This window comes from Sus scrofa, chromosome 2, assembly GCF_054392235.1.
Source record: "Sus scrofa isolate SSC_HxYL_T2T_F1_AM1 chromosome 2, Sscrofa_HxYL_maternal_Yorkshire_Landrace_v2.0, whole genome shotgun sequence".
Taxonomy (NCBI): domain Eukaryota; kingdom Metazoa; phylum Chordata; class Mammalia; order Artiodactyla; family Suidae; genus Sus; species Sus scrofa.
This window is the reverse complement of record NC_139384.1, coordinates 86,984,412-87,010,109: the sequence shown is the minus strand read 5'-3', so window position 1 is coordinate 87,010,109 and position 25,698 is coordinate 86,984,412. Positions and strand designations below refer to the sequence as shown.

General features: G+C 53.5%; 1 protein-coding gene across 1 annotated transcript; it reads right to left on the bottom strand.

Moving 5' to 3' along the window:
- Positions 1-1,549: 1,549 nt before the first annotated feature.
- On the bottom strand, positions 1,550-22,935 carry BTBD2 (BTB domain containing 2). The gene is made up of 9 exons (XM_021084208.2): positions 22,548-22,935; positions 11,640-11,759; positions 6,848-7,004; positions 5,776-5,881; positions 5,491-5,688; positions 3,529-3,721; positions 3,267-3,354; positions 2,831-2,977; positions 1,550-2,577 (listed from the first exon to the last, which is right to left on the bottom strand). Exons 1-9 carry the CDS (start codon positions 22,922-22,924, stop codon positions 2,416-2,418), a joined length of 1,548 nt encoding a protein of 515 aa, XP_020939867.1. The 5' UTR covers positions 22,925-22,935; the 3' UTR covers positions 1,550-2,415.
- Positions 22,936-25,698: the final 2,763 nt, after the last annotated feature.

Genomic DNA, 25,698 nt, shown 5'->3' with positions numbered 1-25,698 from the left:
AGTGAGACCAGGGATTGAACCTGTATCCTCATGAATACTAGTCAGATTCCTTTCCGCTGAGCCACAATGGGAATGCCTATTCCTAGGTTTTTTACTCTTTCTCATGTGATGGTAATTGGGGCGGTCTCCTTGATATCTTTCTGACATTTTGTTCATGTGTAGAAATCCAACAGGTTTCTGTATGTTGTTTGTATCCTCAAACTTTACTGATGAGCTCTAGTAGTTTTCTGGTCCTGTTTTTAGGATTTTCTATGTACAGTATCACATCATCTGCAAATAGTAACAGTTTTACTTCTTTCCAGTTTGGATTCATTTTTATTTTCTTCTCTGACATAACTAGGACTTTCCAAAACTATGTTGAATACAAGTAGCAAGAATGGGAATCCTTGTCCTCTTCCTGACTTTAGAGGAAATGGCTTTCAGCTTTTCACTATTAAGTATGATGTCAGCTGTGGGTTTGGCATATATGGCCTTAATTCTGTTGAGGTATGCTGTAACTCCAATTTCTGAAATACGTCTGGGTCTGTGTCCATTTTCTGTTTTCTCTCTTGCTGTGTAATTTCTGAGCTGGTGAGGACATTGTCATGGCAGCTAGCAGTGGCTGCTGCTACTGTTGTCTGTCTCCAATGACAGATAGCTATGATTATCTTTGGCAGGGAGATAGTCACAGCAGCTCACCATGACCCTGCACAGCCACAGGTCCCAGGATGGAGCACAGATGTCTCCAGGGGCTGTTCTGCCAACTCCACCATCTTGTTGCCTCTTTCTGCCACATCTCTGCTCCTGCTCATGCCCACCCCGCAGTTACCCTGATGCCATCATCCTGTCCTGAGGAGGCAGCCCTAACTGCAGTGGCCGCCCTGCCCCCAGGACCGGCTGCTCTTCAGGCTACACTGAAAGGTAGTTCGTGCCCTACCCCACTCCTTGGGTCCTCCTGCAGTGTGGCTGGTCTCAGGAGGTGACGCGGACCCTGAGGGCCAGAGCTCAGGGCACAGAGAGGGTCTCACCAGCCAGCCCGTCCTGGGTCTGGATCATACCTTATCCAGTAAGATGCCTCATCCTCCCGCAGACTGCCTCTGGCTGCTACTTGTTCCCAAGTCCTCACTGTACAGGATCTAGTGTGAGTGTGAAAGCAGGAAGTCCCTGGAGCAGACCAGCAGGTCCTCTCTGGGTGCAGCCCCATGTCCAGGGGCACAGCCAACAAGACCCCTGCATAGCTTGTGCACCTGCAGAAAGTGCCAGGAGGATCCCACGGCTCCACCATGTGGCCAGCACCTGCTGATGGCTGTGCCCATACTGCCCACCCTCCCTGGGCTTCCCTGTTCCTGCTTAGCAGGGGCACAGCGGGGACCCAGTGGTCTCCTGCAGAGGTCAGAAGGACTGGGGAGGGTGGAGGGTCCCCACCCACCAGGAGCTCCATATGATCTGGATGCCCCGAAGGTGAGAAGTCCACACAGGGAGACAGGCCCTCTCCCGGGGCGGGGTGGGGGGAACAGCTGCAGGGTCCCATCCCTCCAACTCCAACAGGAAGCAGCACATGGATCAGGGATGGTATGTTTCTTTCCTTTATTTAAAAAAAAAAATTGGGAGAGCGGTGTGACAACACACCTTCCATGGCTTCGGGGAGGACACAGGCTCCAGATGGGAACATGGGTGGGAGGGGCAGTACCTGCGGGTGGGGGAAGGGCTGCACCCTCCAGCACCTCTGAGCAGAGCGCCCACCTGGGGCCGGAGGTGGGCCAGCCAGGACGCAGCCACCAAGACTGGCCCGCAGCATTGCCCCTCCCAGGTGGACAGGGCTGCTTCCCGTGTCCATGGCTGTAGGGCTGGGAGGGGCGTCCAGAGGGGCTGGACAGGGAAGGTCCTTCACAGGGGCCCGCTGGCTGGGCCTGGGCCTGGCAGGAAGCTGGCCTGCAGGACCTCAGAAGGGCTCAGGCCCGTGTCCCAGGGAGGGTCAGGGTGGCCTGAATGTCCCCGGTGAACAGACCAGAAGGAACACAAGATCCCACCCACGTACTAGGGCCCCGCACGTGGTCTCCTACCAGAGAAATGGGGATCCGAGATGCATTGCCATGTGCAGCTGAAACAAACATGAGGCGACACCCTACACCAATCCTATGGTCAGGCAGCCAGTCTGGCAACCCTGAGCTGCAGGGGCAGCGGGTAGACCCTCGGCTCAGGGTGGGGTCAGGCCAGCCCTGCCCCTCGAGTCCTGAGGGATTGTCTCCCACCACCCGCCTGCCCACCCCGCCACCTCCGGGCTTGTCAGAACAGGCAGCCAGCTCGCCGGTGCCCAGAAACATGGCAGGGAGCACACGGCACGTGGGGTGCCGGGCACAGCGGGGTTGGACGGCCTACTTGTGCTGGGTGGTCAGGGGCCTGGCACCCCCCCTTGGACGTGCTGGGCCAGGCAGCCTAGGTGTAGAAGATGACCTCGGGGATCTGACCATCCTCCACAGACGTGCCGTTGTTGTTCCCAGCCGCATAGCAGAAGGTGAAGCACGTCTTGGCCCCCGTTGTGGGCGACTCATGGGTTACCTTGCGTAGGCCCTTGGTGCCGTAGTGGGAGTCAGGGCCCTGTGGGGGTGGGGCCCAGTGGGTCAGGGAGGATGCGCTGCATGTGACAGAGTGAAGCCCCCCCTCAACCACTAGAGGGTACAATGGACAGTCAGGGTCCTGGGTAGGGGTCAGAAATCAGAGTCTGGGTTGGGGCTAGAGAAGAAGGTTAGGGTTTGGGCTCTGGTTGGGGATCAGGGTCAGGTTTGGGGCTGGGGTCCTGGGATCGGAGCCAAGAGCCAGGGTCCTGGGTGGGGGGCGGGGTCAGGCACACCTTGAGCGTGGCACATGCTGTGTAGTTGACGTTGGGCAGAACCTCCACCGGCTCCTTAAACATGACCCGGAAGGTGCTGGCAGAGCCATCACAGCTGAAGCCTGTGTCGTTCTGGCCCAGAACTGTGTTGCTGTCAGTGTGGATGATCTGAGGGCAGAAGCCAGGTACTGCTCATCAGGGTGGTCCTGCCCAGGTGCCCACCTGCATGACCCCACGGAGTCACAACCGAGGGCAGAGCCACACCCCCAGGCCCCGCAGATGGAGGGTCCAGCCTGTGACCAAGGAGGCTGGGGGCAGGGGGAGGGACCGCCCTGGGTCTCGGGGTCTCCAGAACATTAGTCTCACCTTGTGGGAATAAACAGGAGCAGAGCCTTGACTGGGAGGGAGGGAGCGGAGGGGAGGGCGGGATCTGCAGGAGAAGAGGAGGGGCGGGTACCTGGATGTTGACTTGGTAATCCGTGGGCCCGTGGATGGAGCCATAAAGTCCAAAGCCAACCACGAAGATGCGCTTGTTGACGGAGAACCTGACTCGGCCAGAGGAGGGAGCTGCTGAGCTACCTGACCTGTCCTCAGACGCAGTCCCTGCCCCCACCCCCGGGATGCCCGCCCAGGTCCCCAGCCTTGGCACCGCACCCCCAGGACTCCATTCCCCTCCTACACTGTCCCAGCCCCACCCCTACATCCCTGCCCCTGCGCACCTGATGCGGTCGCTCGTGCCACTATAGCCCCAGCGGCTCTCCACCTGCTGGAAGCGGTTGATGCTGCACTCCTTCCCGCGGAGGCAGCAGCGTGGCCGATCAATGAAGTCCACGCGGGGCTTGGGGTTGACGGTGAAGTGCAGGAAGAGGCTGACCACCTCGCGGTCCACGAGGATGCCCGACTGCGCGGGCCCTGTGGACACAGAGGGTGGGTTGGGAAGGTTGGGGCAAGCCCCGAGTGTGTAGAAGACACCGGGAAGCAGGGGATCCAGCACCTTGACGACTCAGCATCTTTCAGACCTGACACGAGATCTGCAAAACGTCATGGGTCCAAGCAGCCCTGGTGGGGCGGATGACCCTTCTGCCCTTGTTTGGGCAGGGGTCCAGCGCAGACATGGGGCCAATGCTAATCCGCCAGCTAATTGGGCAAAATCCCCCTTACCACCCCAGGTCTCCCAGCCTCCACCAGGACCTCCCCAGGTGACCACTGCTGGCCCACCCAGCAATTGCCGCCCATCCCTGGCACCTACAGGGACAGGGAGATGCCAGCCCCCAAGACAGGCCCCAAGCCAGTAGCCTAGATGTACCAATGAGACCTTGACAAGGAGGCCACAGGCCAGGGAGGGCAGGCGGTTCTGGGGCCGCTCAGGACTAGAGCCTTACATGCAGCCCAGTCAGCCACCTGGTCGGTCACCTGTACCAGGACAGGGCACTGAACACAGGCCTCAGCGGCACCATCCTCACTTTACCAGAATCACTTACTCCACCAGCTTTGAGTTCATTTCCGCCGCCCGATGGCTACAGCTGGGCCCATGGCCCCACAGCCCCACATGCACACAGATCTTAGCAACAGGGAAAAGAGATTTCCACAGATCACATGAGCAATTAAGATGCAAAACTGAATAGACTTTAACCATCTTTTTTTTAATCTCTGCAGAGAAAATGCAGAAAGAAAAACACATCAGTCCTCAGTCATGACGCACTTAGCCGGCGGGGTCTTTGGGGGAGTTTTCCCCAAATTTCTACTTTCCTGGATTTTCAAGTGGAACAGAATAAGCAGAAAGAGCATTCTCTGCAACAAATGACAGAGCTGAAGCCCCATGGGTACCACCCCAGAGTGACAGGGCAGGGACCCAGCTCACATTCACTAGATACACATTCCAGGTGCTTGCAGGCTGGGGGGGATGGCACTTCCAGATGACCTGAGACCCTGGGGGCTTTGGTGGCCAGGTGGGCTGGGGACCGTGAGGAGAGCAGTTTGGGGGTGCACGCACCCAGTCAAGTCTGTTTCAAATCAAAGAGGGTTAATCTGTACAGTGAGTACCCCCAACTGGTGTATGGGAGACACACTCAAATATTCATTGGTTTGCTGTTGCTTGCTAAAGCTGGCAACCCTCAGCATTCCAGGCCAGTATGGCCTGCGGTCGGCACCATCCAGAAGATTGATGCCAAGAAGAGGCCCAGCCAAGGGGAGGGATGCCAGGTTGGCCAACATTGCCACACAGCTCTCCCACGGAGAGGGAGACAGTCAGGGATACCCCCACCTGGGCCTGAACACCAGCCCCTGTAGCAGTGGCCCCCACAGCCCCCTGTAGCCCCAGACACTTCCCACCCCTTCACAGGGCTCAGCAAATATGTGGGTGCCAGAGCCCAGCCCCCGGGTTGTAAGCCAAGATGGGGACCCTCAGGGCCTGGTGCACTCAAGCACACGCGGTGGACACTGAGACATGGAGGGTCGGAATCTGTGGGCGCTCCCAGCTTCACAGTATCGAACCCGGTCCAGGCTTACAAGAACACAGCAAGTGTGTCATCAGCACAGAGAAGCTGTCATGGGGTTCTTGGGTGGACATGGCCAGCGCCAGACCCACTGGGGCAAGGCCAAGGGACACAGACTGAGTCACACGCATGGTCCCTGGGGATCAGGCTCCTCCTGAGCGTTCCCTCGGCCCTCTTGACTGTTACCTGCAGCAAACTCCTCGATGGTCATCAGCGGGAAGCGGATGAGGGCCAGCGCCTTGCCCAGAACCTTCCGCTTGTTCTCAGGCGTCACCTGCAGCTGCTGCCGCTGACACTCAGCCTCGGACCAGCGGACCACGGCATTGAACAGACGCACCTCCCGGATGCCCAGGGTGTCCCGCTCCAGCACGGCCACCAGCGTGTCTGCAGGGAAGGGCTGTCAGCGGGAGGTGGTGGGGTCTCTACTGGACAAGTGTGTCCCCCAAGCCTGCCCCAGCCCCGCGGCCTCACCTAGGTCAATGTCAGTAAAGCCCTCCGCCGTGATGGCGTCAGCCGTGTTCTTGTCAATGTTCTCCAGGCACAGGCTGGCGAGCTGCGGCTCATCGAAGAGCCTCGCCTGGTTGGGGGAGAGCATGTCAACAGCCAGCCCAGACCCGTCCTGGCTCCAGAGTGGTCACGATTTCAAGTTCCAGGAACCAAGGTTTCCCCAGGGTATCTGCCGAGGGTCCAGGGGGATTTTCTTCCTTGAGGTTCAGAGAGTCAGTGACCACTGCCTGGGGCCTGCACCTCTAAAGCTGGGGCACCTGGCAGTTTAGGCCCAGTCCCCAAGTAGGGGCCTTGAGTGGGGCAGGAGCCCTAGGAGAGGGCTGAGAATGAGTACAGGACAGGGCAGTGCTGTGCCTCTGACCACATGGGGGCCAGGGAGTGAGAAGATTCTGGTGCCTTCTGCCCAGGAAGCTGTTAGACAGCTTGACTCCCACACCCTTCTGCCTAGGGCCTGGCTGGGGGCTGGGACCCCCAGGGGGCTGCCACTCTCAACAAATGGCCGGTAGTGGCCCCCACACAGCTGTCCAGGCTCTGGCCCCTGAGAGTGGCTCAGCAGTCTGGGCCAAGGCCCAGATGTCACCTCTGCGAGGGGTCTGTGGTACCATGATGACACCTGGTTGCCGCCCTGTCCCTGCCACCTCCTAGTCCCCAAAGTGGTACCAGCCCCACTGCAGCCAGCAGGACCAAATAGCCCCAAAGGGGGCCCTCTAACGAACACCTTTCTCCTCACACCTGATTCCTGCACAAGGGCACCAAAGTGCAAGTAGTAAACTTGGCTGACTGAATGGCATGGGCTATTCTGCCAACAAGCTGCCCTACATGAAAGGTGACCTGGGAAACCCCTAGAACTCACTGAGGTGCCTCCAGGGGCCAGGCCAGGGGACGAGGTGAGGGAGACTCTCACCTTGGCGCAAGACTTAAGGGGCACCTAAAACTCAGCAATCCCCCCACTGGTCCTCCCCTGCCCCTCCCTGTGCCCTCAGCCCACCCTAGCCGCACATCCTCCCCAGTCCTGGCGCCCGCCCCAGCCCAGCACCTGTGTGAGCAGCATGAACGCATTGTCAGCCCTCAGATTCTTCTTCAGGAACTCCACGCAGTGGGCCTCGAGTGCCGGCACCGCGTACTTCTTGGCGGTGTACAGAGTGGTCATGACCGTCTCGGGCCCGATCTGCACCTCATCCGAGTACAGAAACCTGGGGGTGGACACAAGCGTGAGCACAGCCCCCCAGCCCCCACCCCCTGAGGAACCATCCAGCATCCGTGGCCCTCTGACCTGTGGATCTGACCCGGCAAAGGCCATTACCCGAGAAAAGGAGCAGAGCTAAACCGCCCACCTGCCAACAGCAGGAAACATGTCTACACAGCAGGCGGGGATCTGTCCGGCTCCTCTGTGAGCAGCAGGGTATTTGCCCCAGGACAGGGAGAGGCTTTGCTTGACCCAGCTGTGAGGTGCAGACACTGGTGGACGCGGTGACCACCCGCCTTTGCCCAACTCTGCATGGTGTCTTTAGTTGGGTCGATTACAAAGTCACCGGGAAAATGGTGCAGACATGGAGAAATCAAGACTCCTGGTGCCCCTCAGGTGGGAGCACCTCGGAGGCAGCCCTGGGTGCCAGGTCACTCCTCCATGTGCCCAGAAGTGATTGCCTGGGTGCACAGCAGCAGGAACCACTCGAACAGCTTGAGTGTCCGTGCACGGGCACCATGGACACATGGACATGCAGGGCGGGACAGAGGAGCCCAACCAGGAGGAGCCCAAAGGGTGAACTCCTGGAAGGTGCCCGCTCTTCTGGGACTCAGCCCCTTGAGAATGCACAGGAAAACCACACAACAGTGGCTAGTGTCCCTCAGGGTCAGGGACAAAGAATGACCACCAGTGTCAGCAGTGCTGAGGGGGAACCCTGGAAAGGGACAGGCCAGGGCACGTGCAAAGAGACAGTGTCCACTCTCTCAGGAGCAGCCGTGGTTATCAAAACCCCAGAGATAGAGAGAGATGGAGAGAGAGGACAGGGAGAGACACGGAGATGGAGATGAGATGGGCTAACAGCCTTCAACTCCAGGTCCTACCAAGCTTAGGCTAAGGCAGAGCTTGGCTAACTGCAACCAGTCATTTGGTTTTGGTTTTGATTTTTTTTTTGGGGGGGGGGTCTTTTTAGGGCCTTACCCACAGCATATGGAGGCTAGGGGTCAAATTGGAGCTGTAGCTGCCAGCCTACACCACAGCCTCTGCGACCTACACCGCAGCTCACAGCAACGCCAGATCCTCAACCCACTGAGTGAGGCCAGGGATCAAACCTGTGTCCTCATGGATACCAGTCAGATTCGCAGATTCGTTTCTGCTGAGCCATGGTCGGAACTCTTTTTTTTTTTTTTTTTAAGCAGATGTGACTTTTACATTTCTATACTGTTTTAAAATTATGGTAAAATGGGAGTTCCTGTTGTGGCGCAGTGGTTAAGAGAACCCGACTAGGAACCATGAGGTTGCAGGTTCGATCCCTGCCCTTGCTCAGTGGGTTAAGGATACAGCATTGCCGTGAGCTGTGGTGTAGGTCGCAGACATGGCTCGGATCTGGCGTTGCTATGCCTCTGGTGTAGGCCAGTGGCTACAGCTCCAATTGGACCCCTAGCCTGGGAACCTCCATATGCCGCAGGTGTGGCCCTAGAAAAGACCAAAAAATAAATAAATAAATAATTACGGTAACACATAACATAAAATTTTCTGGGAGTTCCCATTGTGGCTCAGTGGTAACAAACCCAACTAGTATCCATGAGATGTGGGTTCCATCTCTGGCCCCTCTCAGTGGGTTAAGGATCTGGCATTGCCATGAGCTGTGGTAGAGGTTGTAAACACAGCTCGGATCCTGTGTTGCTGTGACTGTGGCTGTGGCATAGGCTGGTGGCTACAATTCAACCCCAGCCTGGGAACTTCCATAGGCTGCTTGTGCGGCCGTATAAAGCAAATAAATAAATAAATAAATATTTTAAATTTGCTTTTTTTTTTTTGGTGTGTGTGTGCCCACACTCATGGCATGAGGAAGTTCCCAGGGCCAGGGATCAAAAACCCATGCCACAGTTGCAACCTGTGCCACAGCTGCAGCAACATCCCATCCTTAACCCACTGTGCCATGTGGGAACCTCCCCATTTTAACCATTTTATTAAAGTGCTCAGCATTAAGTACATTCACACTATTTTGCAACCACCAGTCTCCAGAACTTTTTCATCTTCCCCATGAAACACTGACTCCCCCTCCCCTCCCCCAGCCCCAGGGCCCCCCATCTACTTCCTGTTTCTGTGGATCTGACTCTTCAGGGAACTCACACGCATGGAATCAGATAGTAACTTTCGCGCCTGGCTTATCTCACTGAGCATCACGTCCCCAAGGTTCATCCATGTTAAAGCAGGTGTCAGAATCTCTTCCCTTTTTTTTGTCTTTTTTTGCTTTTTCTAGGGCTGCTAGCAGCAGCATAGGGATGTTCCAGGTCAGGGATCAAATCCAAGCCACAGCTGTGACAATGCTGGATCCTTAACTCACTGTGACACAGTGGAAAGTTCTGGATGTTTTTTCCGTTTTTTTTTGTTTTGTTTTGTTTTGTTTTTGGCCTAACCTGCAGCATACAGAAGTTCCCTGGGGCCAGGAACTAAACTCTAGGCCACAGCAGTGACCTGAGCCACAGCAGTGACAGTGTTGGATCCTTAACCCACTGAGCCATCTGGGAACTCCTGGTTTGTTTGGGAGTTTTTTTGTGGGTTGGTTTTTGTTTTTGTTTTTGTTTTTGTTTTTTTTTTTGATCTTTTAAGGGCCACACCCATTGCGCATGGAAGTTCCCAGGCTAGGGGTCCAATCGGAGCTACACTGCCAGCCAACACTACAGCCACAGCAACATAGGATCTGAGCCACATCTGTGACCTATACCACATTTCACAGCAATGCTGGATTCTTAACCCACTGAGTGAGGCTAGGGATCAAACCCACGTCCTCAAGGATGCTAGTCAGATTAATTTCCACTGAGCTGCAAAGGGAGCTCCCTGGTTTATTTGTTTTTAATAATAGCTATCCTTGTGGGAGTGAAGTAACCCCTTGCTATGGTTCTGCCACCTGTTTCGTAAATAAAGTTTACTTGGCACACAGCTCTGCCCAAGTGTACCAATCATTTGAGGCTGCTTTGGTTGCCTTTGCAGTGATAGCAAGGAGCAGTGGAGACAGAGCCCCTGCCATCCCCAGGCAGTCTGTGGCCTCTGGTCTGAGAAAACTGTCTGGTAAGACAGAGGAGCGAGATTACTCCAGGAAGTGCTGTGTGTGATTAGCTCCCAGGAGTCAACAACATTAGGTGGAGTTGATGGGAACCAACCTACACCTGATGGTGAACTCTGGACACCAGAGGAGCGAAGGAGGTGATGACACCGGGGGCGGGGGTGGGGGGGCTTCGAGCACATGGTATAAACAGGAAAGGACAGGAATGAAGGCAGCCAGCCAAGGCCCCCCATGGTGGTCTTGGAAAGCAGAGACAGGCTCTCTCCATTGCCCTTCGCTTTCTTCCCTTTCTCTCTGTGAACCAATGCCATTTTGATCATCAGAAGGGAAAAAAATAAACTCTACCTTTGAAAAGTTGTTTCAAGTTACCCAGACCATTTCCAGCCAGCATTTCTGGAAAGAGGAGGACCAGCCTCCACCATGTCTCGCAACCTGTATGCAGAAGCCTCACCCCAGGCATTCCCTATCTTTGCTTTAAAGTCCTTGAGAAAACATTTGAAAACTCAAAGAAAATATAGGTGGAATTTTTAATTCTTATATTAGGCTATTCAAAAACTCTGTTGGGGAGTTCCCACCATGGCTCAGAGGTAATGAATCTGACTAGCATCCAGGAGGAAGCAGGTTCAATCCCTGGCCTTGTTCAGTGGGTTAAGGATCCAAGGTTGCTATGGCTGTGGTGTAGTCCAGCAGCTGTAGCTCCAATTTGATCCCTAGCCTGGGAACTTCCATATGCCACAGGTGAGGCCCTAAAAAGACACACACAAAAAAACAAAACACCAGAAAACCTCTGTTGGAATTCCCTGGTGGCTCAGTGGATGAAGGATCCGGTGTTGTCACTGCCGTGGCATGGTTCAGTCCCCAGCCTGGGAACTTCTGCATGCTGCAGCATGGACAAAAAAAATCTAATGAGGGATTCAAAAATGCTACAGCATAGATGGACCTGGAGACAATGATGCTGAGAGAAGCAGACACAGAAGGACACACAGTGTGTGATGCCATGGATGGGAAATGTCCAGAACAGGCACATCCATATAGACAGAGGGTGGGTTCCTGATTGTCAGGGGCTGGGAGCCTGGGGTGATGGAATGTTTTGGAATTACAGGTGATGGCTGCATAACTCTGAATGTACTAAAAGGGTAATTTTTATGGTACATGAACTACATCTTGATACGAAAAATAGAAAAATGAAAATGTGGGAGTTCCCGACATGTTACAGTGGAAGCGAATCCGACTAGGAACCATGAGGTTGTGGGTTCGATCCCTGGCCTTGCTCAGTGGATTAAGGATCCGGCGTTGCCATGGGCTGTGGTGTAGGCTGGTTGCAACAGCTCCAATTAGACCCCTAGCCTGGGACCCTCCATATGCCATGGGTGTGGCCCTAAAAGGACAAAAGACAAAAAAAAAAAAAAGAAAAGAAAAGAAAAAAGAAAATGTGGTAGGGGCCACCAGAGCCCACCCCTCATGGGGGAAACTTCCAGGGAGCTGTCACCAGGGGGTCTATGTTTTTTAAACATCAGGTGTGTTTCCCACCCCCACCCCCGCCCCCCACGGTAGGAAGGAGCTGGAAAGTCTTACTTGAGCAGCGCTAGGAAGGCAGCCGGCTCCACGTCGGGCAATTCGATCTCAGTGGACGTGGTGGCCATTCCTCCATTGAACATGGCATCAAAGACAGCACTGCCCACGGCCAGCACAAACCTGCCATATCAGAGAAGACCCAGTTACCTTCTGAATTGGCCCCCCTGGCTCCTGAGTGTATGGTGACGGTCCCTGCAGCAGGGACTCCCCTGCCAACACCTGCAGCAGCATCACCTGCCCAGAGCATCACTGTGGCTCATCCAGGAGGCTGGCACTGAGGAGCAGGCAGTTCAGAGGGTTCAACAGAACAGAGGCCAGAGAGGTGAAGCCATTTCCCCAGTGGTTAAATGGCTTAGGGCCCTCTGGCTGCTCCCCCAACCTCACTCACTCACTCATTCATTCCCTCCCTCCCTTCCTCTGCACATACCATTTCAGTGCCCAGACTGTGGGCACTGGGACCCTGGCCTTGTTGCAGGGAGGCAGCCAGGGGTCCAGGGCAGACAGCCCGACTGGGGGAGGAGGGGGGGAGAACACAAGCCACGAGGAAGCCAAGGTCAGGGGAGGCCTGGCAGGGACACTCAAACCAACTGAGGCCAAGGGAGCATTAGTGAGTGGCCATGGCAGGCCTGTAACTGCTGCCCCTGTGTTGTGAAGCCATGGCCCTCAGGGCCCACCCCATGACCGCTTCCCCCCAGGGAGGCAGAGACAGCCTGGGAGCCCAGCTCAAAGCCTGTCCCCTGCAGAGCTCCCATCCTCTGGGTCTGCAAGGCCCCCTGTGCTACATCCTCTCCCAGGGTCCCCATTGTGATGCATGTAGGGCTGCAAACAGCCACTCCTACTCAGAAACCTCCAGAATCAGCAGACACAGCCCATGTCCCAGCCTCTGCCCTGTGCCTGGGGCGACCTTCCCATAGAACCCAGTGAACCCCAGGCTGGGCAGCCCCTGATTTTCCACAAGGGGGGACTCCAGCTGCCCCGTACTCCTCCATCATGGGTGTATGCCCACCACCATGCCAGGCCCTCATCTGGCCCCCAATCCGGCCAAGGGCTCGACAGCACCAAGGCCCAGACCAGAAATGAGGCCCAGGTGTGCAACCGAGTGTAGTGGGTGAACAGTGACCACCAAAGTCACATCCACCCAAAACAGAATGGGACCCCATTTGGAAATTGGGTCTTTGCAGATGTCATTAGTTAAGACAAGACCACCCTAAGGAGTTCCCTGGAGGCTCAGAGGGTTAAGGACCTGGCATTGTCACTACTGTGGCTCAGGTCACTGCTGTGGTGCAGTTCAATCCCTGGCCTGGGAAATTTCCCATGCAGCAAAAAAAAAAAAAAAAAAAGATGAGACCACACTAACCCAGGCTGGGCCCTTATGAGAAGAGGGAAATTTGGCCACAGACATATGATGACAGAGGCAGAGACAGGAAGGAAGAGGCCAGAACCCCCAGGAGGCAGGAAGGACGCTCCCCTGGAGCCTCTGAAGGGAACGCAGCCCCACCCCCTACCCCTGGATCCTGGACCTGCGGATTGGATTCCAGGATTGAAAGAGGGAAACTGCAGGTCTGCTCTGCTCGTCAGGCACCCTAGGATGCTCCTGCATGGCAGCTGCCAGCCCCACAGCAGCCTCAGGCCACTTGCCCGGTCATCCTGCAGCTTGGCTCCAGGTCCTCTGCACTGCACTCCCACATGATCCATAAATAAAGTGCCTTCCCATCCTCCTTCCTTTCTAGACTTAACAAAGCATCTTGATCTCCTGTGGGGAAACCTTTCCCACTGAGTCACTGGAAAGAAGAGGCAGCCCACCAAGGCCTGGTGTGTTAGCGCAGAGCCCTGGAGGCCCTGTGGTCAAGAGCCTCACGCACCCTCAGCGCAGTCAGCAGACACGATGGCCAATGCCAGGCCTGGCAAGGCCAACAGCTCAAGAGGGTCTGATTATCTCCAAGGCTCCTCCACACACGGCCTGCCTGTTTGCCTGCTTCCTCGGGGCCTCCTTGTCCGTGCAGGCTTCTGCCCATCCTCAAACGGTGACAATAAACATGGCAAATCAAACCCACAATAAGACACTCCCTCACCCCCAGGACCACCAGCCTAAAAACTACAGACAATGACAAGAGTTGCCAACGATGTGGAGAAATCAGAGCTTGGTGCAGGGCGGGTAGGAAGGCAAGGTGTGCAGTGGCCATGCTCAACAGGCCAGTGGTCCCCCAGAGGGTTCAACATGCAGTTGTCCTCTGACCCAGCAGTGCCCCCCGGGGTAGGTGCCCAGAGAGATGAGCACACATCCAAATGGAACCTGTGCTCGAGTGTTCACAGCAGCACGACTCAGAACAAACCAGTATCCCTCGACAGATGATGGATGAATAAAATGTGGTCCCTCCATACAAGGAAGATTAGGTTAAAAGGAGATTCTGACACCTGCTCCAGTGGGGATGAAACTGAGGACAGGATGCTCAGTGAGAGAAGCCAGTGATTCCACTCCTAGAGGAGTCAGATCCACAGAAACAGGCAGTAGATGGTGGCGCAGGGCCTGGGCGAGGGGAGAGGGAGTCAGTGTTTCAGGGGGACAGAGTTTCAGTTTGGAAAGAAAAGGGCAAGTTCTGGAGACGATGGTGGGGATGGTCGTGTGACAAGGTGCATGTGCCTAATGCCACTGGGCTGGTGAACCTAAAAATGGTTAGGACGGTAAATTTTATGGTATGCGTATTTTACCATAATTTTTAAAATTTTTGCTTTTTTTGTCTTTTTAGGGCTGCAGGTGCAGCATATGGAAGTTCCCAGGCTAGGGGTTGAATCGGAGCTGTAGCTGCCAGCCTACACCACAGCCACAGCCACACCGGATCTTTAACCCACTGAGTGAGGCCAGGGATGGAACCCACATCCTCATCGATACTAGTTGGATTCATCTCCACTGTACCCCAATGGGAACTCCATCAACATTATTTTTAAAAGCAGTTTCCATGTGGCACAGCAGGTTAAAGACCTAGTGCTGTCACTGCAGTGGCTCGGGTCGCTCCTATGTCATGGGTTTGATCCTTGGCCCAGGAACTTCCACATGCCATGGGTGCAGCCCAAAATAATAGTAACAAAATAAACAAATACATTTCCCGCTAAAAGGAACTAGAGATCCTTGGAGAAACGGCTGATTCCAGAGCTGGGGCAGGAGAAAGACACGAAGAGCTTGGAGTGTCTTATGGGGCCAGAATGTAAAGAAATGCTCCCAACATGACGGGGAGCTGTTGAAGGGACATGAGAACCAATTGTAAGGGATTTCTCTGGCCAAATCTGGGATGATGCGAGCAAGAATAATAAAGTCTATACAGGGCAATGACCCACAAAGTAAAATAAATATCCATGAGCCCATGACAAAATAAATACAATACTGAAGGAACGGATGAATAAAGGGAATGGAGGGCTCTTCCTTTCAGAATTCCAGTTAACAAATGCAGGAGTTACGGAAATAGGAAATCACCATGTGGCAGACGCCAGAGTAAATAACTGTTTCCAGTAAGAGCCGTCATCCCTGGATCTGTACCAGCAGGGAAAAGTAGGAGTAGAAACGGGATGTCTGTCCAGTCCCAAGCATCACCAGGAAGGGTGGTTTACAAGGGCATGGCAGTGACATTCCAGTGGCGAAACCTACCCCATGGCCAAGGCTCACGTCACATCGCCAGAGATGGGTCCGATGGACGTCGTGGGCTCCTGATATGCTGCATAGAGGACACACACCAACATTTTACATCCAGACACACAAAGGGGATGGAAGCAGAAAGATGGGGGAGCTCCCTGGTGGCTCAGTGGATTAAGGATACGGCGTTGTCACTGCCGTGGCTCTGGTTACAGCTGTGGTGCTGCATGGCCAAGAAAAACAAAGCAGAAAGACGAGGAAAGACATATCCTGCCGAAGGAACTGCCAGAGAGCTGGAGTGACTGCACTGACAGCAGATGAAACAGACCGAAGATGAGGAATGTGGTGGACGGACAGAGGGGCAGTGCGTGGGAGCAGATGACAATGTTCACAACCAAGTCCCAAGCCACACGAAGCAGAAACTGAGTGTTAAAGGGAGAAAGAGACGATTCAACCATCTTGGTGGAGTTGCCACCTCGTCCTCTGCCACTGACAGAACCCGCAAGGATACAGGAGCCACACCGTCAGCCGACCTTTACAGAACCCTGCGCCCAATGAGGGCAGAATGCGAGTTCTTCAGCACAATGGAACATTCTCCAGGACAGACCAGGTGCCAGGCCAAACAAATATCCACAGAGGCACTGCCAGCCATCAAAGCATGTGCTCTAGACAGAGGAATTAAATGCTACTTCAACAACACAAAGCCCTCTGAGAAAGCCCCAAGCACTGGAACATGAAACAACACGTCTCAGAAACCCATGGGTCAGAGAAGGAACACAGGGGAGTTAGAAAAGATGGGTTTTTGTTTTCTTTTTTGATTTTTAGGGCCACACCCTTGGCATATGAAGGTTCCCAGGCTAGGGGTTGAATCGGAGCTGCAGCTGCCAGCCTGCTCCACAGCCACAGCAACACCAGATCTGAGCCGTGTCTTCAACCTACACCACAGCTCCCGGCAACGCTGGATCCCTGGCCCACTGAGCGAGTCCAGGGATTGAACCCACATCCTCATGGATACTAGTCGGATTCGTTTTGCTGCACCACAAGGGAACTCCTAGAAAAGATCTTAATTGGAACAAAAATGCAAAGACTTCCCATCGCAGTATGAGGAACACCACTAGCAGAGCAATTAGAGGTAATCAGTATATACACATTACATGAAGAGCTAAAATCAGCAAGGTAAACCGCAGTCTCCAGGATCTAGAAAATCTAGAAATTCCTTGTAGTGAAAGGCTGGAAATAACCTATGCCCACTGACTGGTGAATGGACAAAGCCAGGGCCATCCATGCAGTGGAACTCAGTGGTAACAAGAACTACTTAAGCAATAAGAAATGAACTGATTCCATCAACAGATGACTGGATTCGGAAGATGTGGTATATATACACAATGGAATACTACTCAGCCATAAAAAAGAATGACATAATGCTATTTGCAGCAACATGGATGGAACTAGAGAATCTCATACTGAGTGAAATTAGCCAGAAAGACAAAGACAAATACCATATGATATCACTTATAACTGGACTCTAATATCCAGCACAAATGAACATCTCCTCAGAAAAGAAAATCACGGACTTGGAGAAAAGACTTGTGGCTGCCTGATGGGAGTGGGAGGGATCGGGAGCTTGGGCTTATCAGACACAACTTAGAATAGATTTACAAGGAGATCCTGTTGAGTAGCATTGAGAACTTTGTCTAGATACTCATGTTGCAACAGAACAAAGGGTGGGGGAAAAAATGTAATTGTAATGTATACATGTAAGGATAACTTGATCCCCTTGCTATACAGTGGGAAAATTTAAAAAAAAGAAAAAAAAAAAAGAAAAAGAAATGAACTGCTGATACAATGGTGTGGTTGGAACTAAAAAACAGGACACTGGAGTTCCCTTGTGGCCCAGCAGGTTAACCATAGCAGGTAAGGATCCTGCATTGTCACTGCTATGGCTTGGACTGCAGCTGTGGTGCAGATTTTATCCCTGGCCCAGGAAATTCTGCTTGCCACACACACAGCCAAACAAAACAACATGAAAAACAAACACAACACTAAGAAGCTGAACCAAAGCCTATATATTCCAACTAGAATTAGGATTAGGGTTAATATGAAATTTCTAAAAATAGCAAAACCAGGGACACAGACAGAAGATTAGTGATTGCATAGAGCCTGGGGTGGGAGTGGGGACTGAGGGCAAGTCGGGAGAGAGGCCTCTGGGGTGACAGAAGTGGCTCCCAAACTGGGCACTGGTGGTTGTTATCCAAATGTATAATTTTCTCCACGGCCAATCATCAGATCAAACTAACCAAAATCCATTCAAAGGGCTAGGTAACATCCCACGCCCACACTCCATGGGAACGCTCAGTGAACACGGAATGGAAAGAAACTTAAATTAAAGGGGATTTGTTGAAACCAGTATCAACAATCACATTTAACTTCAGAAAACACCTCTGCTACACAGCAATGCCCTGGTGGTCAGAAATGCAGGCAGAACAAAAAAAAAAAAACGAGGCGGAAACATGAGCGGGAATGAGAAATTACTTGCCCACAGAGTGATTCTCTCATTTAAAATCCTACGACTTGAATTCCCTGGTGGCTCAGTGGGTTAAGGATCTGGAGTTGTCACTGCAGTGGCTCAGGAACTTTCATGTGTCGTGGGCACAGCCAAAAAATTAAAAATTAAAAAAATCTAAATCAAAATTAAGTTATACAAAAGACTCAGTCTCTTGGCTGCAAGAGCCACATTTCAAGGGCTCGGAAGCCACATGTAATTAGTGGCCAGCACTGGAGAGCACAGATCTAGAACATTCCCATCATCACAGAGAAGTCTACTGGACAGCACCAGACCACAGAATCAGTGGAACAATTATTAACACTAAGAAGCGTTCAGAAAGAAATTGTTCAGATCACGGAGTTCCCATCGTGGCTCAGTAGTTAATGAACCCGACTAGCATCCACGAGGATGTGGGTTCCATCCCTGGCCTTGCCCAGTGGGTTAAGGATCCAGCGTTGCTGTGAGCTGTGGTGTAGGTTGAAGATGAGGCTCAGATCTAGCATTGCTATGGCTGTGGTATAGGCCAGCAGCTACAGCGCCAGTTCGGCCCCTAGCCTGGGAACCTCCATATGCCACAGGTGTGGCCCCAAAAAGACAAAAAAAGCAAAAACAAGAAACTGTTCAGATCAGACAAAAATAAGCAAAAAAAAAAAAAAAATCTAGAAAGAACCAGCCAGAAAAAATGATGCAGAAATTATTCACCACTGGAGTTCCCCTCTTGGCTCAGCAGTAATGAATCCAATGGGCATCCCTGAGGATTCAGGTTCGATCCCTGGCCTTGCTCAGTGGATTAAGAATCCAGCATTGCAGTGAGCTGTAGTGTAGGTCTCAGATGCGGCTGGGATTTGGTGTTCCTATGGCTGTGGTGTAGGCTGGCAGCTACAGCTCTGATTTGACCCATAGCCTGGGAACTTCCATATGTCAAGGGTGTAGACCTAAAAAAAAAAAAAAAAAAAAGAAAGAAAAAAGAAAACATTCACTACTGAGGGGGGAAAAATTGAAGCAAAAACAATAAACATGCAAGAGCTATTTGAACAAACTACAAAATTTTCTAAAGGACACCCCAAAATGCCCTGGATAAATGGAGAGACATGCTCCCACATACACTTTGAATTCTAAACTGTCAGCTCTCCCAACCAGGTATCTTTGGGAAGACCAGTCCTTCCAGTAAACCCTTTTAGCACTTGACAAGTTGATTCTAAAGATCATAAGGAACCACTGAGCCAGGGGGTGGTCAGCTACAGCCCTCAGACCAAATCTGGCCCACCATTTGTTTTTGTAAATAAAGTTTTACTGGCACACAGCCATACCCATTCATTTCTGGGTTAGAGCATTTGTGCTGCAGAATTAAGCAGTTGGGACAGAGACCATGTGGCCTGCTGAGACTATTTACTAGCTGGCTCAGTAGATAAACTTGCCAGTGCTGCACTAGAAGGGAAGTTTCACAGGGAAAACGATGCTTTCTGTCAGCACCATTTTTCAATGACTGTTGGATAGAGGGAGGGAGAGAGGGAGGGAGGGATGGGTGATTGAATGTAGAAGAGTGAAGTGTGTGAGACCAGTTGAAAAAGTCTTGATAAGGAATAAAACTGGAACAGCCTCAGCAATCCTCAAAACCCCGCCATAAAGTCACAGTCATCAAAACGGTGTCATTGGGCGCAGCACACACAAATAGATCAAAGAAAGACAGGGACCCCAGACACACGCTGCTCCACTTTCTGGGCTTCTCTGTGCCGCTAGGTTTCCCGTGATAGAAGAAAGGTATTTTAGATATTAATGTTGTGGAGCTGTCTGACTTATACAGTGTTACCTTACAGATACCTGGCATTTCCTCATAGGGAGCCCCTCAAGTGTAGACGCCAGGCTTTCTCCTGGGCACATGAAATGCAGGACGGGGAGGCAAAGCCCTGCTCATAGCCACACAGTCACACATAAAGCCAACGACAGCCAGGGAAAGTTAGAAGGGAAAAGAGTGTAGGGCAAGGAGGTGGGAGCTGCAAAGCTAAGCAGAATGGGCGGTGGTCTGATTGAGGCCTGAGTGTGTTCGGCCCAGGCCCTTTGAAGTCACACAAGCCAGGCCGACTCCAGCCCTCCTGTCTCCCATGCCCAGGTCACCGGTCACCGTGCACCATGCAGAGTTCACAGCCCCCCTGACCCCAGCCCAAGACCACCCCAATCCAGGGTCCTGGGAGATGGTGGGTCTGGACCCCACACCCTTCCAGGAAGTCAGCACAAGCCCCTCCCCGCTCTGCCAGGTGTGAGGGACCTCAGGCCTTGTTCCCCAGTTACCAGGTCCGCCTTTCCTCCTTTCTGCCCCAGGCCGTTCATTCTTTCAGGAAAGCGGTGTTTAGCTGTGTCCTCAGGCCCCTTCCAGGACCATCTTGAGGACTGGCCTGAGTTCTGCAGGATGTCCCCAAGCTGGGTTTATCTGGTATTTTCTGAGAGGACTGGCTGTACTGGTTTCCTGGGGCTGTTCTAACAAATCACTGCAAATTGGGTGACTTGAAACAAGAAGAATTTATTCTCTCACGTTCCTGAGGCCACATGTCCAAGATCAGGGTGATCAGAGTGTCACAGGGCCGAGCTCCCCACCCCAGGCTCCAGGGGAGGATCCTTCCTGCCTCTTCCAGTTTCTGGTGGCCCCTAGGCACCCTGGGCTTGTGGCTGTGTCCCTGCAGCCTCTGGCCCCACTGTCATGTGACTGTCTTCCCTCCATCTCTCCTCAGAGTGTCCCTCTAAGGACACTCAACGTTGGATTTAGGACCCATTCAGATAATCCAGAATGATCTCTTGCAACTCTTAATCACACCTGCAAAGACCCTTTTTCCAAATCAGCTCCCACTCACAGGTTCTGGGTGTCAGGACGTGGGCACACATTTTGGGGAGGAGGCACCATTCAACCCAAGACACTGGGGTTACAGGTTTAGGAAAAAACACGCTAAGGTGACGTGCCCTTCTCATCAATTTCTGCTGAGGGGGGGGCTCTGTCACCCCCAGGATATCACTGTGAAATTGACCTTGACCATCTGGCGAAGATGGCATCTGCCCAATTTCCTCTAGGTTGGGTTCTAGTCTTCTCTTTACAAGCAAGCCCCCAGATTGGGCCCACCCAGGATTGGAGGTGGGAATGAGGTCCAGAGGAACTCTCCAGAAGGAAGCTTGTCCTCTCTCCACCTCTGTTCCATCAGTGAGGGTCTTGGGTGTTCATTTTAGACTCTGGCTCATGACCCCCCTGTATTTTAAGCCAGCCCGTACAGAGGACGAGCCCTGGGCCACTGTGATCAGCACAGGGTCCATCCTCCCAGTGGTCCCGGGAAGGAGGGGTCCCAGGGCTCAGTCCCCAGTCACGGGGGGAAACTGAGGCTCAGCAAGGGCCAGGGTCACTCATGGGGCAGTCATCTACCCGACCACTGACCACTGGAGGTAAAATTTCAACAATGCATATGAAATAATCACTGAAAGGCTAAAAAGAAAAAGAACTAGCACCTTCAATGGAGGACGCCCACAGAGCAGGAATGTGGGGTAGGAACGGTGCGAGGGAGGCTGGGGGCTCAAAGGCAGCACATCCACCACCTCCAGCTCTGAGTTTTCGGTGGGGGGGGGGGGCTGCAACACACACATGGTCCTGAGGACCCAACCACGGGCCTGGAACCTTCCTTGGACAGGAATTTAGACCCAGTTGTTCATTAATAACCAAGAAAAACCAGAAAGAAGGATTTCAGAGGCACAGGCTAAACAAAAGCCACACATCAGAAAGGTAGAGAGGACCCTCACAGCAGGCTGGGGGACACTCCAAGCAGAATGAGGAGAATCCCCCTAACCCCTCCCCTAACAGAACCCCCTCAGCGCCTCCCCGCTACCCAGAGAGCAGGGCCAGAGGAACCAGCAGTGGGCAGGGCAGTGTCTGACATCAGCCCCACCCCACCTAAGGGCCTGGGGGCCGCATCCTAGAGACTGGCAGAGGGATGGGGCCTGGACCCAGAACTCCCGCCTCTGGAGAAGAGGCCTTGGGGGTAAGGGGTCAGGGAGCTGAGGGCAGCACCGAGATGGGGGGTCACTGCAGGTTCTGTGGCTCAGGAGTCTGGGGGTCTTGGGTTCATGAGCTGGAGGTCTGATGAGGCTCTGGGGTCTAGCCCCAAAAAGGATGGGGAAGTCAGGGGGAGGAGGTCATGATGGAGGATGTGGAGGGAGGTGGCTGTGTCTGGGGTCCTCAGGCTGGCCAAGCTGGGACAGCAGGGCCTGGAGAGCCTGGCAGGGGTTGAAAGGTCCCAGGAACGCCAGGGGTGGAAAAGGTCCCTTGGTCTGGGAGATCCTGGCCAAGGTGGTGGGGTCAGGGGTCGCAGAGCCAGGAGTCACTGATGAGAATGAAAAGGCAGAGGGTCTCAGGACCAGAATATGGCTAGTATCTGGAAATACGGGGTGGATGGGCGCCTGGTAGGGCCGAGGAAGGATGGGGCCTGAGGATGATGGGTACTGGGGACGAAAGGGTCCTAGAGACACTGGATGTCCGGGGAGGGCAGGTCCCTGAGCCAGCAGGGTTCCGCGAATGGCGGGTCCCCGATCCAGGGAAGATGGGTCCTGGGGATGGCGGGGTTGGGGGCCGGGGGTAGGTCCCAGGGGTGGCAGGGTTCGGGGACGGTAGGTCCAGGGGGTTGGTGGATCCCAGGGGTAGCGGGGTTCGGGATGGCAGGGGCGGGGGCGGAGGGTTCGGGACGGCGGTCCCGGGACAGCGGCCCACCTGTGCGCCGGGATGCGCTGCGCGCCGAGCCCCTTGCCCACCAGGAAGTGCACGTCGCAGAGCACCTCGTTGTTGAAGAGGAAGGCGAAGCGCTCCTTCACCGTGGGCTTGGTGGCCTGCCAGTTGTAGACGGGCTCGCGCAGCAGCGCGGCCGCCCCCGGCTCCTCGGCCGCCCGCTCCCCGCCCGCCGCGGCCTGCGCGCCCGGCCCCGACACCGGCGGCGGCGGCCCGGGGGCGGCGGGGGCCGGAGCGGCGGCGGCGGCCGCCGCGTTGCCGGGAGCCGGGGCGGCGTTGGCGCTGGGCCCCGGGCCGCCCCCCGCTCCCGGGCCGACCCCCGGCGGGCACGACGCGCGCCCGCCGCTCCCACCCGCCGCCATCTTGTCGGTGCGGCGCCGGGCGGGGCGGGGCGGGGAGGGAGGGGGCGGGGGAGGGGGGGTAGAGCGGAGGGGGTGGGGCAAGGGGGGGGAGGAGGGGGCAAGGGGGGAAGGGAGGGGAGGGGGAGAGACCGGAGAGGAGGGGCAAGGGGGGGGGAGGGGGCGAAGGGGAAGGAAGGGGAAAATTAAGCGTCTAAAAAGTGACTGGGATGGAGTTCCCTGGTGGCTCAGCAGGTTAAGGATTTGGCGTTGTCATTGCTGTGGCTCGGGTCATTGCCGTGGCACAGGTTCGATCCCTGGCCTGGAAACATCTGCATGCCGGGCAGGGCAGAAAAAAAATAAAAGGGTTGGGAGACCTCAGGATTCTCAAAGCCTGGTCCTTCCCGTGGAGAAGGGATTTCTTCATTTGGGCGGTGGCCCATGGACCGCCCGCAAAGCCACAGGCAAGACATTCCTCCTCAGTGTCCAGTTTCAGCCCGAATCCTGGCCGGTTCTTACCTCCAAAGCAGACCTTGAATCGTCTCCCTTTTCCTGGGTCCCCTCGAGGACCGGCTCTGCTCTCACCTCAGGGAAGTAAATTTTTAACACTGGGCTGCATGGGGTTTTTTTCAGGGTGGGGGGCGCCCCCATGTTTTCATTTTGCACTGTTCCGGAGAATTCTGTGGCAGTCCAGGCCCCATTCCACTACCACTGTCGTCTAAAACTGCCCAGCTTGCTCCCTGACAACCACCAGCCCCAACAACCCAACCTTCCTTACTCTTTTTAGAATCTAGCCTCCTCCCAACTTAAACCAGGTCTTTGGGAGCCGCTGCTTAAAGCCCTCCAGGTGCTCCCCATGAAAGCCAAACCCCTTCACCTGGGAACTCAGCTCTGTGGATGTCATCAGCCCTCCTAGCTCCTTGGCATTAGCCCCACCCCTACGATAGACTTCCACTATCAGCCTTAGCCCCTGGATTTTAGACACTCCCACCTTGCCAGCCCACTGCCTCTGCCCTTTGGGGTGAGAAATGAACAGAAGGCCAAATCGTACAACATTATAACCATGCGCAAAGCCATCTCAAACCTGATTTTTTTTTCAAAGATCTTTGTTTCACTTTAAAAGTAATATATAGGGGGAGTTCCCGTTGTGGCGCAGTGGTTAACGAATCCGACTAGGAACCATGAGGTTGCGGGTTCGGTCCCTGCCCTTGCTCAGTGGGTTAACGATCCAGCGTTGCCGTGAGCTGTGGTGTAGGTCGCAGACGTGGCTCGGATCCTGCGTTGCTGTGGCTCTGGCGTAGGCTGGTGGCTACAGCTCCGATTGGACCCCTAGCCTGGGAACCTCCATATGCTGCGGGAGCGGCTCAAGAAATAGCTAAAAAAAAAAAAAAAAAAAAGTAATATATAGGAGTTCCCACTGTGACACAGTGGGTTATGAATCCGACTGCAGCAGCTCAGATCCCCGCAGCCCAGCACAGTGGGTTAAAGGATCTGGTGCTGCAGCAGCTGCAGCTCAAATTCAATCCCTGACCCGAGAACTTTGACATGCTGTGAGTGTGGCCATAAAAATTAAATAAATAAAAGTAATATATAAAAAATAGAGAGGATTTCCTGTTGTAGCATAGTGGAAATGAATCCAACTAGTATCCATAAGGATGCTAGTTGGAGCCCTGGCCTCACTCAGTGGGTTAAGGATTTGGCATTGCCATAAACTGTGGTGTAGGCTGCAGATGCGTCTTGAATCTGGTGTTGCTGTGGCTGTGGTGCAGGCTGGCAGCTGCATCTCCAATTCGACCCCTAGCCCAGGAACTTCCACATGCCTCGGGTGTGGCCCTAAAAAAAATCATATATATATATATTAAAAAAATTTTTTAATGGTTCATCCAAAGAAAATCAGGCTGTAGAAGTAGAACTAGGGGCTTGATAAAGAAAATCCTGTCTTGTCTTGAGGATAATTATGAATTCATGGTGCTCAAACTTGACTAGTTTCATGAGCGCATCATTCATTAATCATTATTGATGAGAGATACCGTTAAGTGGGCTCCTGTGTGCCTTCAACACCCCCAAAACTCGGAGAAGCAGCCCTTCTTTCCCTCAACAAAATAGTCCAGGCCCACACTGCACCTTTCCTGCTCTGAAAAATAATAAAACTAGTTAGTCTCCAAAGAGCCCTATTTCTTGGAATGGGGAAAAATACTGATGACTTGCATTCTGGATATGGGGTCACCTCTCTAATTACTGCACGCAGATTTGTGATGGGAAACTGATTACAGGCTACTTCAGTGGTCAGGTAGAAATAAGAAATTTCAAAGATTGGGAGTTCCTGTTGCTATTTCTAATTTAGCTCCAACAATGCTCCATTAAAACCCTGCAGCCTGCCTGCCAGCCAGAACCGCCCACCACCTGTCCCTTGTAAATAAAGTTTTATTGGTACACACCCACTCCCATTTATTTACATGTTAGAGGCAGATCTGAGTAGTTGCCACAGAGACCGTATATAGCCAGCCAAGATGAAAATATTTACTCTTTGGCCCTTTACAGAAAACGTTTGCTGATTTCTGCTCTTTAAGTGCCTCACCCAAAGTATAATTTTACCCTTTTATCATTTGGTGAACAATATATGTCTCCAAAGATCCTACTATAACCTGCATAATTTCTTGTTCATCTGTCAATATAAAATATAAATCCAGGCTGTGATAGTAATATCAACAGTATCTAAAATAACTGCGGTTGGAAATTAAGCTCTACAATCACAGATGCTATCAGGAGAAGCCTGAATGACTCAACCACTGATTGGT